Source organism: Melanaphis sacchari, unplaced genomic scaffold, assembly GCF_002803265.2.
Source record: "Melanaphis sacchari strain LSU unplaced genomic scaffold, SCAv2.0 Contig23_pilon_pilon, whole genome shotgun sequence".
Lineage (NCBI taxonomy): Eukaryota > Metazoa > Arthropoda > Insecta > Hemiptera > Aphididae > Melanaphis > Melanaphis sacchari.
Window position 1 is genome coordinate 3,196,541 of NW_020271114.1, and position 18,026 is coordinate 3,214,566.

At 25.5% G+C, this 18,026-nt stretch overlaps 2 protein-coding genes and 1 pseudogene across 3 annotated transcripts; 1 reads left to right on the top strand and 2 right to left on the bottom strand.

The window, feature by feature from the left end:
- Window positions 1-105: 105 nt before the first annotated feature.
- On the top strand, window positions 106-3,299 carry LOC112594726 (annotated as a pseudogene).
- Window positions 3,300-3,769: 470 nt separating this feature from the next.
- LOC112594676 (dimethyladenosine transferase 2, mitochondrial) lies at window positions 3,770-5,886 on the bottom strand. Of its 2 annotated transcripts, none has more exons than XM_025339603.1 (7): window positions 5,631-5,886; window positions 5,288-5,463; window positions 5,038-5,194; window positions 4,830-4,969; window positions 4,399-4,545; window positions 4,134-4,294; window positions 3,770-4,058 (listed from the first exon to the last, which is right to left on the bottom strand). In XM_025339603.1, the coding sequence occupies exons 1-7, from the start codon at window positions 5,809-5,811 to the stop codon at window positions 3,785-3,787; spliced, it is 1,236 nt and encodes a 411-aa protein (XP_025195388.1). In that variant the 5' UTR covers window positions 5,812-5,886; the 3' UTR covers window positions 3,770-3,784. The 2 variants fall into 2 exon arrangements, with proteins under 2 accessions (XP_025195388.1, XP_025195386.1); XM_025339601.1 differs by having other exon boundaries at window positions 4,384-4,545.
- Window positions 5,887-10,080: 4,194 nt separating this feature from the next.
- LOC112594621 (eukaryotic translation initiation factor 2A) lies at window positions 10,081-14,008 on the bottom strand. The gene is made up of 12 exons (XM_025339509.1): window positions 13,823-14,008; window positions 13,595-13,739; window positions 13,409-13,527; window positions 12,955-13,054; window positions 12,676-12,851; window positions 12,197-12,276; window positions 11,954-12,104; window positions 11,704-11,874; window positions 11,292-11,627; window positions 10,695-10,781; window positions 10,322-10,491; window positions 10,081-10,250 (listed from the first exon to the last, which is right to left on the bottom strand). The coding sequence occupies exons 1-12, from the start codon at window positions 13,842-13,844 to the stop codon at window positions 10,125-10,127; spliced, it is 1,683 nt and encodes a 560-aa protein (XP_025195294.1). The 5' UTR covers window positions 13,845-14,008; the 3' UTR covers window positions 10,081-10,124.
- Window positions 14,009-18,026: the final 4,018 nt, after the last annotated feature.

The window sequence follows — 18,026 nt, forward strand, 5'->3', positions numbered from 1 at the left end:
CACCTAGGAGCTGCAATGTTTATCTAAAATATTAATCTTTGATTATCACATTAAATACACTTATGGATTAGGTGTATATGTGATAGTATTTTTTAATTTATGGTTATGGATGCTATTAAAAAGTATTTTACTCAGTCTATTGTAGACAATGTTAATAAATCAATGGATGAAAATGATGAATTGAGTGTTAATACAATTTATAACAAAACTCAAGATAGAGAGATGAGTTTTGTAATAATAAAAGAAAGGACAATATATTTATAATGTTAAAAGTTAAAATATTAATTGTTTATTACCTATCTAGAATGAGATGATCATTCCATCATGTTCTGAGCTTATAGACATGACAAGTATTCAAAATACAAATAAGCATCTTTTACATAAAATAAAAGTAAGGTAAAGTAGTTATAATTATCTTAAACATATTTATTTTTTTTATATAAATATTTAAATAGAGTTTGGAAGATGAAAACGACCGTTTGTTACCAATAATTGAAAACAAAAATATTATAAAAAACGATGGTTTAAAATGTGATTGTAATATACCATATTTTACAAATAAAAAAATATTACAGTTAACAGAGAGGGTAAACGAACTAATGTCAGAATTACAAATAATTAAATCGTCAGCATCTAATGATTATACAAGTATATACTGTCAGTGAATAAAATATTAAAGTAATATTTATTAATATTTTTAATTGATATTTTAGGAAACAAAGATTTTTTAGAAATAAAACACTCGACTGATAAGTTTAATGTATTGAATAAAAAGATTTGCAATTACCGAAACCAAATAATGCAGTTGAAAAATGATTTAAAAATAACTCAAAATGTAAGGATTCTTTTAATGGGAATTAAAGTTTTTAAAGTGTTTTTAAGCATTTAAAACAGTATTGATCATGAATGATATAGGCTTTATCTAATGAAATTGGAGATCCAGTTGTGATGCAAACAGTTTTAATGGGCACGGGATCTTCAAATTATATAGGGCGTGCGCAAAAAATATTAATGTTGCAACAGAAAGTAAACGAGCTGCAAGTGAAACAAAATGATTCAAAAACCAAAGAACTGCATCATTTAACTGGTATTTTTATAGTCCTGACATATATATTTTAAAGATGTTCTATATGAGAAATGTTACTGGATTATAATATTGATATTTTTGTTTAATTAGATATTCTGTTTGGCTTTTGAATCTTGAAGTGTTTGATTTATAGAAATTTTCAACTAAAGTACTTTTTATTTTTAATTATAAGAATATTTAATAAACATAAGTACTTAATAAAAAGTTAAATTATAATAACATCCTTTTTTGATGTATATTAGTCGATTCTTTTATCAAACACTCATTATTTTAAATCTATTGTTTTTGAAAATATTTTCTTTTTGATATAATTTCCAGTTAAAATAAAACAATATTTTTAATTTTTTTGAATAACAACATACATACAAGGTTAGTGAGGCAATGTGATATGAGAAAATACTCAGCAAAATATTATTCTACTACTTCGCTTATCGAAACTTTAAATACTTTAACTCATAAGCTACTCGTCCGAATTTTAATTTTTATGTATCGAAATAATCTGAACTTTTTTAGCTTTAGAATAAGGTATTAAGAATGTATGTTGTCATTCAAAAAAGTAAAAACTTAAAAAATTATGACGATAAAAAATATAAATATATATATATATTTAAATATGTCCATTTTATTTTAACTAGAAAGTATGAAAATTTTTTTTTTCGAAAACGTTAATAGATTTAGAAATAATCAATGTTTGATAAAAGAATCTCCTACTATTTTATTTTATTTATTTAAAAATATAGTTTATTTATAAAATTGTAGTTGTTTTTTTAAGAATTATTTAACTGTCTTGTAAGATACCTACATTTTTTAAGTACCTATTAGGTAAGTGATACCAGAATAATCTTTTATAAGTGTCCTTGAATAAATAAATAAAATATTCAAATAAAAATGTTTAACAATGAAGAATACCTTTTATAAATCTATTCTAACCATAAAATGTCTTTAGTTAACACCAGAAAATTAGAAAAAGCACGTAAAGCAACTAGTGATCAAGTATTAAAGGATGCTCAATCAAAGGTTAGCAAATTGACTAAATTGGTGGAAATTTGGAAAAGTTGTAGTAAAGCATTGGATGTAGAAATCACTGTTTTAAGAATACAAATTCAAAAATTATTATCAAAGTCTGAATCAGATAACCAACTTATTGATCAATTAAAGGTATTGTTAACATATTACTATAAGACTCGTACATATTAATTTTCAATAATTCTATGTGTTTATAGACCGAGTTAAGTAATAACAATATACAACGGCTTAAAACTAAAGACTCTGTAATAAAATTCGAAAAATCAATTACATTATTACAATCAAAATATGATAAAGTATGTTTAAATATAGATAGTTAAAATGATTAAAAAAATAAAAATAAAAAATAAAAAATAATTACAGGCAACAAAAATTATTGAACGGCAAGCATTTGATTTGAATGATAAAGATAGAAGAATATCTCATTTAGAATCCAAAACACTAAAGAATAATGACTCAACTAAGTAATAATAGTAGTATAGATATATATTATATGATAATTCATTAAGTACTAAACATTAAATTAAAACTTTACAGAGTTCATAATATGTGTTCAATAGATTTTACGGATTCTAAAGAAATTTTTTTTAAGGTAAATAACCAATATCAGATGAATAATATCATTGCGAGGTTTTAATATAGTTTTATTAAATAGAAATTGAATGAATTTGAAAACCAACAACTTGTGGATCTATTAACCATAGCTCATAATAAAATTTGTGAACATGTTCTGGATGCTGTTGATTTTAAAGTAAATATATCAGAATTAAATATTTTATTAAATTAACAGTATAATTTATTTAACAGAATAAATACTTAATGGAAAAACAAAAATTAGAAAAATTTAAATTAAAGATGAGATGTTTGAGTTCATCTACATTATTTAAGCAAAGAACAAATAGTATTTCATATAATTTCAAACATGAATTAAATTCTAATGAAAAATTAATAGAATTATAGAATAAGTAATACTATATAGGTATACGTTAATAATAATAAAAATCATAATGAATACTATTTTATAACATTCAGACTAGAATTGGTTGAAGAAGAACGTGCTGCTTTTAAAGATAGATTGGATACCCTCATAATGTTGAATAAAGAAAATGTACATATGTTTACTCAATCATTAAACAATATGAAACAGCAATTAATACATAATACATTGAATGGAATATTGAACTGAATCATATATATCAAATATAATTCATGCTTCTTTGTATGATAAATAGTTTTTAGTAAAGTTCATAATAAATACAATTATTTTAAATAAATGCAATTACTACCACATGTTCACATAAAACACATAAAACATAGATTATCTATTCAATTTTGAAATTAGCAGAAATTATTATTATTCAATATAAATCATTAATTAAACAAAAAAAGCAACTTTTTATAAAATGTATTATTTTTAAAATATCATAAACTACTATAATATGAAATTCAGATGGTTATTTAAATGTATAGCAATAATAATTCCAATCATAACTTTTATTACAAAGTACAAACTAACCTTGTACATCAAGTTTAAAACAAATCATTAAATATATTCACAATGTTACTAATTTAACACAAATCAATACAAATACAATCTGAAAAATGTATAATCATTTATAATATTAATATTACAACATTATAATTTTAAATTCAGTCTTATTTACTTATAAATTAATTGTTTTTGTTATTAAACTCTATGAAATCTATAGAAGTGTTATTTTCAGATTGTTCAATAATAGAATCTTCAGTTGTGATTTGTAATGAAGGTAATAATTTAGCAATTCTACTTTCCATTGAATTTAGAAACGGTGAATCATTATATTCTGGCAAACTAATAAATTTTAAGAATAAACGTAAAATTTGAGGAGGTGTGAGATCTCCAAACTGTGTAAAAATTGTGTATCCTTGAGCAATAAAATGAGGTCCACAACCAGGAATCCACTGCCTAAAAGTAAAAAAATTATCAACAATTATGATTACTAGGAAATAAATAAAATAAGAATAAATTATTAATACTTACTCTAACATTGGTATTACAAAATTTTTACGGCTTAGAGTATGATGTTTGACAAAGTACCAATATGGTTTTAATAAATCTTCTGTTAAGCCTCCGTGTTTTAAAATATCTGGACGGCCTACTACTTTTGCTAAGATCATATACTTTTCATCTGCCTCTTTCAACTAAAAACAATAACAAATATAAATTAATATAATACACAATAAAAAATTTTAATTTGTTTTTAAATAATGCATATTATTTTTTAACTAACCTCTTTAAAACGTACATTTTTAATAGCAGTTTTTGAAATATGTGGTGGATAAAATGCTTTTCTTGGATAAGTTTTTATTAATTCTACATCAAAGATTGTTTGAAATAGAATTGTTTGTGTTTTATAGTATTTTTTATCAATAATTGGTTTACAAGAATACCTCTAAAAATTAAATTATACGTAATTAGAACAAAATAACATAATCCATCCTGTGAGGTTTGGGGTATGAAATTGAAATTTGTGATCATATTATATTAAATAATAATACTTAAATGTATTTGGTCGTTAGTTTTATAATTTATAACTTTTATTATTAAAAAAAACCTCTATCTCTCTCCAATAAATACCTAGTGCTTAAAGGAGAAAGATAATCAAAAATTATATATTTGTTAAAATTTTTATGTAAACATTATTTTTTTTAATAAATACAAAAAAATATATTTTACCTTAAATACTGATGGTGGGAGTAAAAAATAAAATTCTGGTCGACCATAAACCATCAATCCAGTTTGAAATATAAAACTATAAATCAAATAATTTAAAAACTTCTTATTCGGTAATGAGGCAATTATTTTAAGTGATGGATCTATAAATATTAATTTTTTATAACTCAATATTTTTTAAATAAGTAAAAATTAAATAAAAAAAGCATACTCTCTTGGTTCCATGATTGTTGTGGTATACCAGTAGTTGATAGAAACTTTGAGACTCTGTCTCCTCGATCCATTCGATCTTGATACCCAAACTTCCAAAGCAAAAGAAAATTCCCAGGGTTAATTTTAATTCTGTCACCATGAATTGAATGGATTGCCTATAATTAAAAAAACATATTAACATTTTTTTAAATAAATAATATAGGTCTCATATAATGCTCTCGCATAGTTAAACAAAATTGAATATTTACCATTAAGAATTCTTTAAACACATTATAACTATTTTCATATACACATATATTGTAATTGGTTTTATTCAATAAATGTTGTGTAATTAAGCAGGGACCAGGGTTGGCTTCAATTATTTCAATTTGTTTATTACCATATTTATTGGTCAAGTGTTCAGATATTGTGTCAGAAATATCTTCTAAACATATTTACAAATTAAATAATAAAAAACATAGGAAATATGCACATAAGATTATAAAAATAATTTCCTTCTTATTGTAACAAACCACAATAAATTAAAATTGTAATAAAAATATAATACAATTAAATTAATTAAACTACCGCCATTATATATTGAATATTTACTTGCTACATCATTACAGGACACAAACATGCTCTCAGGATACTTCAGTTTTTTGAAAGAACTTAAATTGTCATTTATATTTAGTTCTTTTAATGACGTTGCTGTTGAAGAATAATACCGTTTGCGCCAAGTCCATTTGAAAAATGACTGAGACAACATCCATACATTATTTTTTAAATTCATATTTTTATTTATAATAAAAATACATAGCAGAAGTTAAGAAAGAATTCTATGCACAGCTTAATTTAAATTTAATAGTTTAATTTATCTGAACTATTATCAATGTGATGTTATCAATAAAAAAAAAATCGTTTATTGAGTGATAAGCTTTCACTATTATTGATAAATAATAATATTAATATGACTACATATTATACATAAAACAACGGTTTAAATAAATTAAAAATGTAGACGACTTCCACTTCAATGCTAGTAGTACTTTTTTTATAGAATTAAATGTATTGGAACAAATACAAAATATTTGTTAATAAAAAATACAATGCACATCCATTTTTTATTTTGAATATTTAACATAGCTTGGTTGTTTAAATAATAATTCTTTAATAATTAATTTTTAATTTTTGTTGAATTTAAACATTATTTAGTTTGATTTAATATAAAATAATCATCTAAATGTATAAAATAACATATCCTGACCTATTCATCATTGCTTAATCTTAATTAATGAAGCTATGACTAATGACTATGAAATTTAGTTAGTAGTTATGTTTTATGATGTAGATATCCACTAACATTAGATTTTCCTAAATTCATTCCCAAGGTTAAAATGGGGAACTTTGTTCCTTGGTAGGATTTTTTTTTTTAACTTACCCTACATCAGTCTGTAAGTCTTTAAAATTATACATAATTTTGGTCCTATATTTTATATTTTGTTCAAATAATCATTCAAGTGACGGTTTAAAATATGTATGTGCTTTTCATTGCCGACGTAGGCAAAGTGGCGCTCCCATCGCCCAGTGTACCTCCAGTACACTGCAGTAGCCGTACCCTGACCTTAAATGGTAGGGGTAGTCTGGTCCTCCAGGTTGGGGGTTGAGCGCAGGGCTAACAACCCTGCCTCGTAAAAATGCTTTGTTCAGGATCCCAAGAACAAGCCTCGGACTAGATTTAATGGAAAAAGACATAGAAACGGAAACACGGAACTTACTTTTGGAACTTAGAACGTACGAACTCTTTACAAACCCGGTGCTGCACAAAGGATGATTAAGGAAGAAAAAAATATGGTTTAGGAGTAGTAGCTCTGCAGGAAATAAGATGGAAGGAAGCAGGAAATATAGACATGGGCAATATGTCAATCCTTTTTGGCATTGTTGAAAATAGAGACTAAATGGTTCGATATCGTATTCATTAACGTACATACACCTACGAAGGACAAATCACAACAAGAAAAAGAAGATTTTTGTACTGAGATAGAACAACTACTAGAAGGGATTAGTAATAGCAAAATAAAAATTGTACTAGGAGATATGAACGCCAAAATAGGGAAAAGGAGATCATATAGACCAACTATTGGTACCCACAGTTTACACGACATGACTAATGATAATGGCTCAAAACTTGTGGATCTGGCCATAAGGAAAGGTATTTAAGTCAAGAGTACAATGTTCCCGCATAAGAACATACATAAAGGGACGTGGGTGTCACCTGATGGTAGGCACGTAAACCAAATAGATCATAATATATTAATAAATGAGAGATTTGCCAATAACATAACGGATTTAAGAACATACAGAGGAGCTGATTGCGACTCTGACAATTTCCTAGTAGTTAGCAAATTTAGAGTTAAGCTAAAAACAATGAGTAGGAATATGAGACCGGAAATTGTCAGGTATGATGTAGAGAAACTCAGGGATAGTAGGAAAGTTAGAGAATTTCAAGAGAACATACAGAAAATGGCGCGAGAATTTAACTCAAACCCCGAAACAGTAGATGAACAATGGAAAATAATTAAACATACCCTTGGAAGTGTGTCGGAGAAAGTTTTAGGGAAAGCTCATAGAATGAAGAAACCCTGGTTTAATGTTATATGCCTAGAAGCCCTGAAAAGAAGGAAATAGCAAGAGAAAGATGGCTAAATGATGCTAGTAACCAGGAAGAAGAAAGAATATTTAGAATCAAAAGAAAAGAAGCTCATAACATTTTTAGATGTGAAAAGAGAAAGCATGTTCAAAATGTAATAAGGGAGGCAGAACAAGATTACAGATCACACAATACACGACAACTATATCACAAGGTAAATAGCTTTAAAGGCGGATATAGAAGACAAGAAAAATTTCTGAAAAAGGACGATGGAAGCCTAGTGACGAATCAGGAAAAAATAATGGAGAAATAGGCAGAGTACTTTGAAAAGTTACTCAATTGTGAAGTATCAGTTGATACATTTACATATGGACACAACAGGAAGAAATCAAACAACAGATCAAAAGGCTCAAAAACCACAAGTCATCCGGGGAAGATGACCTTCAAGAGAAATTCTAAAGCATGCGGACAGCTCCATGATAGAGAGTATATACTTGTTGATAAAAGGAGTGTGGGAGACGGAAATTTTACCGACAGATTGGGGAGTAGCATACATATGCCCAATACACAAAAAAGGCGACAAGCAAGTCTGTAGTAACTATAGAGGAATAACGTTGCTAGATACAACATATAAGGTATTATCATATTGCATTCTGGATAGAATCAAACCTCTGGCCAAACAAGTGGTGGGGACTATCAATATGGATTCAGGCAAAATAGGTCAACGACAGACCAAATATTTATAATCAGGCAGTTATTCCAGAAAAGCTGGGAATATAATAAGAAATTCCATGTTATCTTCGTTGATTTTCAAAGGCGTATGACAGTATAGATAGAACTAGCATAACCGATATTTTGAAACATTTCCATTTCCCAAGGAAAATAGTACATTTAGTTGAAGCTAGTATAAGACAGACTAAAGTCAAAGTCAAAGTAAGAAACGCGACATCGAAGATGGTGGAGGTAAAAACCGGACTTAGACAGGGGGATGTCTTGTCGCCAGCCAGTACTGTTTAATTTAGTATTAGAGAAGGTGATCCGAGGAATAAATATTGGAAGAGATGAAGGAGTAAGAATGGATAAAACTTGCTTTAGTCTACTCGCCTATGCAGACGATATAGTCTTGCGAAGAGGAACAAAAAGTGGTAGATTTATGCGGCAGGTTAATAGAATTGGCAAAGAAGGTAGGGCTACATCTCAACATAGAGAAAACGCAGTACATGAAACTTAGTACGGAACTAGATAACCTTAAGGAAACTGAAACCGTAACAGTTAGTCAGTATGAGTTCAAAAAAGTAGATTTCAAATACCTGGGCACGGTTGTAACGCAGAAGAATGAATGTCAAATTGAAATTCAATAAAGAATAAAAATGGGAAATAAATGCTTCTATGCACTAGGCAAACTACTAAGCTCAAAAGTCCTGTCAAAAGAAGTTAAAACTCAGCTGTACTTGACAGTCATACGACCAATTTGTATGAAACATTTTTTTGTATGTAAAAACCATTGTATGGTTCACAATGTTGGACGTTACAAAAGACTGAGGAGGACAGATTAGCGGTTTTTGAGAGGAAGGTACTTCGCAAAACATATGGACCTATATATGATCAAGATTTTCAAGGATGGAGAAAAAAGCATAATCAAGAACTGATGGAGCTTTTCAATAGACCAAATATTATAAACGAGATCGTCGAGATCAAACGGGTGTAAGTTGGAATGGGCAGGACACGCAGTTAAGAAACAAGATTCAATGGTTCAAAGGGTACTCCAAGAAAACCCAAAATGAAAAAGACCACTGGGTAGACCAAGGTTACGATGGGAAGATGGAATTAAAAAAAATTTCCTAAGTGCTGGTGGAGTGGAATATGATCACATGGATTGGAAGGAGGTAGCGGAGAATAGAGAAGAATGGGGAAGGATTTGTACTGTGGCAAGATGGTCTCAAAGGCCTTAAAAAAAAAAAAAATGTGCTTTTCATTAAATTAAAGACAACGTAAATCTACAGGCATTATTTAATATGTTAAAGTAACACTGTAGGACCAGCTTGTAAGTATATATTAAGTATATTATAAGTATTAATTGAATCACTTTCATTAAAAATTTCTGTGTAGAAATATTATGTTCCAGTGATTTTCATTTCTAAATTCTTAAAAAGCATTTCTTCACCACTTTTAATTTCATACTAGTTATTATTCATTTATATCTCAAGTATTAAAATTTTAACTTCTAACCTAAAAGGAAACTTAAAGATATTGTCATTTATTTAACTATTATTTGAAATTTCTTTTTAAGTCTTTCTATTTAAGTCTATAACATTAAAGAAAAACACTGTTGGTACAGTACAGTAATATAAAACATATTATCAGAGAGAATATTATAGGAAATCAATAGTTATTAATATAAAACATAATAAATTAAGTATTACATTTGTTTCTTTTATTAAATTTAATATTTTTCTCTACATCTGTAGTTGTTTAAGTTCAGCTAATAAGCCATTTTCAAGTTTTAATCTTGCTAATTGGTTACAATCCAATTCTTTACCAGAAGATTGTAAAGTTTTAAAACGATTGATACTTTTTAAATCCTGTAAGACAACAAACACAAAAGTATTATTTAATAATTAACAAATAAATTGATAACAATCATAAAACATACAGATTGAATCTTTTTAATCCTTAATTGTTTTTCGTTATCTTTGGGTTCCTCAATTATTTTTATAGCATTTTGCTTATCATTGCTTGAGTTCTCTTCATCTTGGAGCTGTTTTGCTTGTCGTTTAGCTTCTCGTTTCTTTTTCATCTTTAAATATGCTTTTGATTGGTTTTCTAATAAATGTTTTAGTTATTTTGTAGGTTATTATTATATTGGAAATAGAATTAACTATAGTTATAATTTAATTGAAGTACACAATTTTTCAGATTCTAGATTTGATAAAACAATACTTTGTTTTATATTTTAGTATCATTACATTAAAAACTTATATTAAATCATTTGCTTTTACAAAATTACACAGTTAATAAAATCATACTTGTTTCTAATGATGAATCTTCATGTAAACTAGTAGGTTTAAAATCAGTGTTCCGAGCATGTGGTGGACGATAAACTTGTTTAGATGCTACAAATAAATTAGAAAAACAAAAAGGAATTCGATTTAATAATAAGATTAATTAATAAGAGGTCTGCATGGGCTTAAAATTTATAGCCCAGACTGTCCAATAATTTTTTTTTTTTTTGACAGCCTGTTATGGTCTTGGATAAAGAATATTTTTTTTGTAACTGTTTAAATACCAATTTTTTTTTTTTAATTCTATAATTTAATTTTTAACCAAAGTGAGCCTACTTCAGTTTTAACCTATAATTTAATATATTATTCAAAAAAATATAAGTTTTGCAAGAGTTTTTAATTTTTTAAATAAAATTCTGGCCAGGATCAGATCTGATTAATAAACAAAAAGTTCAGACTGATCTGGATTGAATTTAGAAAAATTCTAACCCAGTCCTGGCTTGTAATATTTTTTGAAAAAAAGGCTTGGCTTGAATTTTAAAGAATTTGGTCCAGCCCATGCAAATTTTTTTGATAATAAAAGTATTTAACAATAAAACAAAAATTATTAAATTAACTTACCAATTGGTTGACTAGAAACAATTCCTTCAACAGCTTTGTGAACTATGTTGGGTGTTTTGAAAGTACCTTGAGGATAATTTTGCCAAACAACTTGATATAATTCACCTTTTCCCCAAGGTTTTTCATGTAGTAATGCACCACTATAGTGCCAGATTTTGTAGCCATTACTTACTTTTAGTCTTGGTGCTGTTGTAGCTGTCACAAAATGTTGACCATCTGGAGACCATTGAAGAAATGTAGTATCTGGTATTTCTATTTTTTTAATCTTTTTCTTTCCATTTATATCCCATAATTCTGCATTTCCTTGCACATTACCAAACCCAGCCAAGAGAAGAAGTGTTTATAGAGTTAAAGAAATGTATAAGTACAATAACAATTTTTTTTTAATTTAATAATTATATATAAAGGATATTATTTCCAAATGGATTGTAATAAACTGCATTAAAGGTTCCAGTTCCAAATTCCATCACTACATCACATTTTAAATTATATAAAGTTGCTTTTGATGGCATGAAACCATAAATAACACAGAATTCATTTGAAGATGGACTCCAAGCAGCATTATATAAAGGTCCTTCTTTATCTAAATTTTAGGAATTAATTAAATTCAATACATTTTTAAACAAATGTAAAAATATTAAAATATATACTGAATTACTTACTCACTATAACCTGAGAAGTGTCTCCTTTTGAAGTAATTAGATGTAAACCTTGTTTACCATAATATGATGCTCCTGTTTTGTCTACATCGGTACTTGTTAACATTAAGGATGCTGTTCCTTTTTGGTTCCAAAATATTTCTACTCTATCAGCCTGAATATAAGCAAATTAAAAGTTATGAATAAAAGTATTATTAAATATAATTTTTTTGAATGATAAATAAAAAAAAAATAATATTATTATACCTGAAAAAAACTTTTATTAGCAACAATAGTGCTAAAATCTGGATATTGAAATAGACGCCCATTTGAAGGGCCAGTTTTAGCTGAAATTAACATGTTCATATAAATTGTATATCATTACAATAGATTAATTGACTTAATAATTATTAAAAAACCAACCTATTATAATTAGTTTTAAACCCAAATTATAGTACTTCAATATTGTGTTTCAGGTCTGTTATTAAGACAATTTAGGTTAAAATGTGTTAATTGTTCCCCAATATTCAGACTGTAATAAGATAATACTAAATAATTAACTGCATAATCAGTACTTACATATCTTATTTCAGTTTATATGAGACTAATAAGTAATTTATGGTTGTATTGTTTAATTTGATGTTAAATTTTTTGTTTTACTCATTTATTTTATTAATTGCGTTAATGAAAGAATAAAAATAAATAAATAATTATTAATTATTAGTAAATACAAAGTATTTAAGTACCTGGAATAAAACAAAGAATATTAAGTGGTTGATTTCCTGGAGATATTGAGTAGTTATTGAGTTTAAGTCCTTTAATTCTGTGTACAATATTATCAAAGTTAGAATTCTCATAAAATAAAACATCGCCATTCAAAAATCGAGCACAAATTTTTTCATCAGAAGACCACTGTGGAGTCCTATAAAACACAACAAAGTTATACCAACAAAATAATAGGCTTATTTATTTTGCATAAATATATAAATATATAATTTTTTTAAAATTATTGTGATATATTTTACCAAAGTTTATAATCTCTGTATTCTAAACTTTTCACTAGTTTACCATCAGCTGTTTTTAAAATGTGCACATTAGGACTGCCTTTTGGATTACTTGGTGTAGCTAAAAAAAATCAAATCAATTATAAAATAATTTATGAGAATATAGAAAAATTATTAATTAACAAGACATCTATCAATAATAGATATTTGACAAAACATTAAAAAAAAAAAAACCACCAGAAAATTTATACATTTTATACTTAATCAAGAAGGGATTTTAAAAGTATCAATTTTATTAATATTATTATTTTTTTTTTGATAACTTTTATTTACTACCTATATTCTGTGTATGACTTCTTAATTAAGAATAGTTATTATTTTATGATAAACTTTTGTAAAAGTAGAGTAATAAAAATACAAATCTCATCATACAAAATATAGTATTTAGTTTATAAATATATAATTTTCTATTTACTCATAAACGGCTCATAAACAGTCAAATAAGTTCCTTTACTGCTATATGCTAATTGTGCAGCTTTTGGATAGTCGACTTCAGCAATAGTTTTCCAATCAGAAGTCTTAGCAATTACAACCCTAACAGAACATCAGAAGATAATATTATGTAATATATTTTTAGAAAAAACATCAATTTAAGGCTTACTTGGAATTATTTATCCAAGCAAAATGTTTTCCATTTGGACTGAACAACATAAACTTAAATGTTGATGAGTTATCCAATGGAAATGTAGAGACTGGGTCATATGGTGATTGACTCTGATATAAATTTAAACCTGTAGAGCCTCGGGCTAAAATAAATGAAAAAAAAATATTGTTACAATTATATACACATAAAAGATATATAATATGTTAATAAATAACTAAAAATCACCTGCTAAATTAGGAATTGCCATATTTATTTTAATTTTTTTAGTTTAAAATATGGAATAAATAAATAGCAAAAATAGTTCAATAACAAATGAATGCTTCTAGATACTTATTACCAAATTTATAGTAATAAAATTAACGTAATAACAATGAACGACATTAAATTAAATTGAACAAGTAAATGTAAAAAAAAAAAATATATAGAACTAGTAACTAATAAAGTAATAACTATTTAAAATTATTATCAAAATTCAAAATTAATTTCTAAATGTTTATTATTTTAATATTATGTACATTTTTTAGTTATTGTGGTTAACTTTCAAGGAGTATAGAAAATTAGAACCAGTGTGGCCTACTGAGCTTTCATAAATTATATATATATATATATATATATATTATATATATTATCTGATTTTTATTATTTTTAATTTTATAAGACTAAATATTAAATTTAGAATTATAGAATATTTTTTTCAAAAATTAAGTACTAAATACTATGTATCATCATTCATTAATATTGAATTTAACAATTTATTAAAAAATTTGAAATTATTTTTTCAAGAAAACCTATGCCAAATTACTAATCAATTGTTGATTTTGTATGATTATATGAACAGTTTCTGAGTCATTACATTTTATTCAACTGTACTACTATAAACTAACTAAGTAACTAGTCGACTATACTATATCAATGAATAAAAGTTCTTAATAATTATAAAAAAATGTAATACTTAGTCTTATACTTTTATTATGCTTGGAATATTTTTACAAACAATAAAATGTTAGTATATTTTTATAAATAATTTCTTTAATTTTCAAATCTATAGTTTTCATGAATTTTCTAAAACCGTTATAATTTACTATGAACTATTTCGTGCACATTTGTAAGTATGGCCCTTATTCCTTCCAAATGCTTAAATTTTTCAAAAATCAGAATTTGAAAAAAAAATGAAGGTGGACAATTTATTATGTTTTAGCATAGATTTAATCTATGGTTTTAGTAAATCAATCAGTGCTCCCGTAAACCTATTAAATTAATTTTAATAAAAGTTGAAGTATTACGACTTGCATTGTAATAATAATACTAGTAAAATTGTATCATATGATTTTTATAACAAATACCTATATACTATTTTTATATTTAGTATTATATTAATATGAAGGTGACTACAGTTTACAATATAATATGTAGAGTGTGTGAAACTTCCATAAGTTTAATTTTAATTTTAATATAAAATGAAAACACCATTATCCTTCCCTTTCTAAAAATTCCTAGCTACACATCTAGTTAATACATACATAGGAAAAACAGAGCTAGTTGCTTTAGTAGGGCTTTAGTTGCTCAAAATAAGTTTATCAATCTTTACTTATGGTTAATGTAATTGTAAATAATACGCCCATCATAATTAGAGTTTATTAGAAAAATTAAAAGTAAAATTAGTACCTACCTTTTATCTGTAAGTAGGTATATAGTTATAACTTGTACATGAATAAGTATTTAATTTAACGTTTATACTATTATGTCGTTTGGAGTTCTAAGTCATGTACCTATATATGATCAGTACAATAGCAGGTACCTACTTAAATTTACGATAATAAATAAACTTAGATATCTTCATCAATTATTATCATATATTTATATATCTAGTATTATATAAAATTAGTTATTTAGGGCCTTAGGTAGGGGCCTTGGTTTTTTTATATAGATTATAGTGATATACAGTAACTTTTAATTGGCCAGCCAAAAATTATACTTGAATATGTCAAGTAAGAAATCCAAATATTTTTCTAATAAAGATTTCTATATTTTGGATTCTGAACAGTGATGAATGTATTTATTTTAATATGATGTTTATTTTATGTATGAGTATTGAGTATTTGAGTGCACGATTAGTTATCGATAAAATGGTTCAATTTTCAACATTGAGAGTAGTTCTGGATAGAAAATTTGATTTAGCTTATAATATTTTTATAATCAGGAAAACAAACGAAAATTTAAGAGAGAGAATTTTTATACTATATCCGATTTTGAGTAAATTGATTTTTTTATTTTATTATAATTTAAAAATGAATGCGGAATGACTATAAAATTTTAAATTTTCACCAAGAATCTATATTATAATTTTCTTTGAACTATTTATAGACTGTAAAATTTTTGATGTTTTTAGATTTTTTATAAAACCCAATAAAAATGTATGAATGAGTAAAAATGCTTAAAAATTTATTAAAAGGTATTTAATAAGTATAGTTTATACATAAAGACATTTTAAGTTTAAATTTTGACAAAATTATTTACTTTATTACTATTACTTATTTATTTAATTGTATTTAAACGATAAAAAACGACTTTTAATTATTTTGTTAAACCTACTCTAAAAACATTCGTATACATTTAAAACTTATACGTATATTATAATATTATAAGTTTTACTATACCTAATGACATTTTTGATTTATTTTAAGATAATATTTATTCATATTATGAATCTGTTTTTGGTGTTTTATGGTATTTATAGGAAGATAAATTCAAATTTCGAGCGATACAAATTTTTATGATTTAATACTACAACTATATTATTCAAGAAAAAAATTATGTCAACTTACCGGTTACTGTAATAAGTGTAATACCAAAAGTAAAATTAATGACTTTAATAGTTATGTAATATATATATATATATATCACAGAATGTACTTGGTAATATTAAAATTTATATTATATTTAGATTAACAGATTGTTTCCGCTTAAAATCATTCTGACATTCATAATAGTGACCCATTCGACATCTATAATGTACAGCAGAGTGGTTCTACTTGTCTGTTTTTTTTTTTTGAACACTGCTATAGCTAGTAGATTAAATATTTACTTGAAATGTACATTTATATAGTAAAAAAATAGAAAAGCCAATCTTTACGATCTCGAAATGTGACATTTTTTAGTATTATAATATGTAATAAATAGTGGTACTATCTACTGTCTACTGATTATTACACTTATTGCTTAAGAATTAGAATAATAATAAATGTTCACTAAGATACAAAATTCAAAAATCTTAAGCAAAAATCAGAATCCAGCAACATAATAAATATAATAACACAACGAAAGATTCTTTGTATCATTTATTTTATAGTATCATTGTCCATTGATAATACAGACAATGATAGGTACTATGTATTTATGTGTAAAGTGTATATAATATGATGATTTTATTGATGTTAAAATATATATCCACGGATACATGAATTATTTTTTCTGCTGATGGTTTAAGTTATTTTTTTTACTAATAAAAGTCACGAACAAAGTTCGTAAATACTTTATAGGTATAATGAATATATACCAAGAGATACATTTATTTTAGGTCACTTGCATCATTCAAAAAATAATTGATATTTTTGAAAATATTTATTCCATATAATTTTAAATCATAAAAAACAAAATTTTTCTAATACAATTGTATTTATTATTTTTTATTTTATTACTTTTTCTTATGACAACATGTATTTTTATTTTTTAATAAAATTAAAGCTATAACTTATTAATATTTTCAAAATTTATTTGAGTTGAGTGGAGTGGTATAGGAATATCCGAATACCTGAAAAAATCTTGATTAATTATATTCTACTATCTGTAATTACCTAAACTTAAATATTATTTAAATTAAACTAGTAAAGTATTTGTTCGAAATTTAATTTTTGTGGATTAGAATACTACGTAAAGAATATTTTGCTTATAGGAATATGAAATTTATTATTTAAAATGTACGTTGTCTTTCAAAAAAGTGAAAAATTTAAGATAGTATGACAATAAAAAATTGTAAAATACATTTTATTTTCTATAATGTTTTGTAACAATTTAAACTTATGAAAAATTAAGTAACTTTTCAAAATCGTCGATGTTTTTTGAAATAACAAGTCTTTTGTTAAATTAATCATCCATTATTTACTATATAGCATTATATTCTCAACATTTTCTGGTCCATGGATCCTTTTTAAGTACAAAATATAATCACGGACCCCCGCCAAAAAAAAAAATAATAATAATAATTAAATAAATGCGAGCAAGACATTATATTATTATTATCTTAAAAACGCTATCGAAACAAATTTATGTCTTAGTGGACTCCTGAGTAACCATCTATGGACCTTCAAGGGGTCCATGGACCCCCGGTTAAGAACCTATGTTATATAGTATTTTAATTTTTAATACATTA

Bases quoted from the DNA above. Each gene is read 5' to 3' on its own strand.
- LOC112594676 (XM_025339601.1), bottom strand. From the start codon at position 5,811: ATGAATTTAAAAAATAATGTATGGATGTTGTCTCAGTCATTTTTCAAA. The intron at 5,195-5,287 runs GTAAATATTCAA...TTTTAATTATAG, and splicing joins TGTTTAAAGAATTCTTAATG to GCAATCCATTCAATTCATGG. The intron at 4,546-4,829 runs GTAAAATATATT...TTTAATTTTTAG, and splicing joins TCCCACCATCAGTATTTAAG to AGGTATTCTTGTAAACCAAT.
- LOC112594621 (XM_025339509.1), bottom strand. From the start codon at position 13,844: ATGGCAATTCCTAATTTAGCAG. The intron at 13,740-13,822 runs GTGATTTTTAGT...CATTTATTTTAG, and splicing joins GGCAATTCCTAATTTAGCAG to CCCGAGGCTCTACAGGTTTA. The intron at 10,492-10,694 runs GTATGATTTTAT...AACATTTATTAG, and splicing joins AGATTCATCATTAGAAACAA to AAAACCAATCAAAAGCATAT.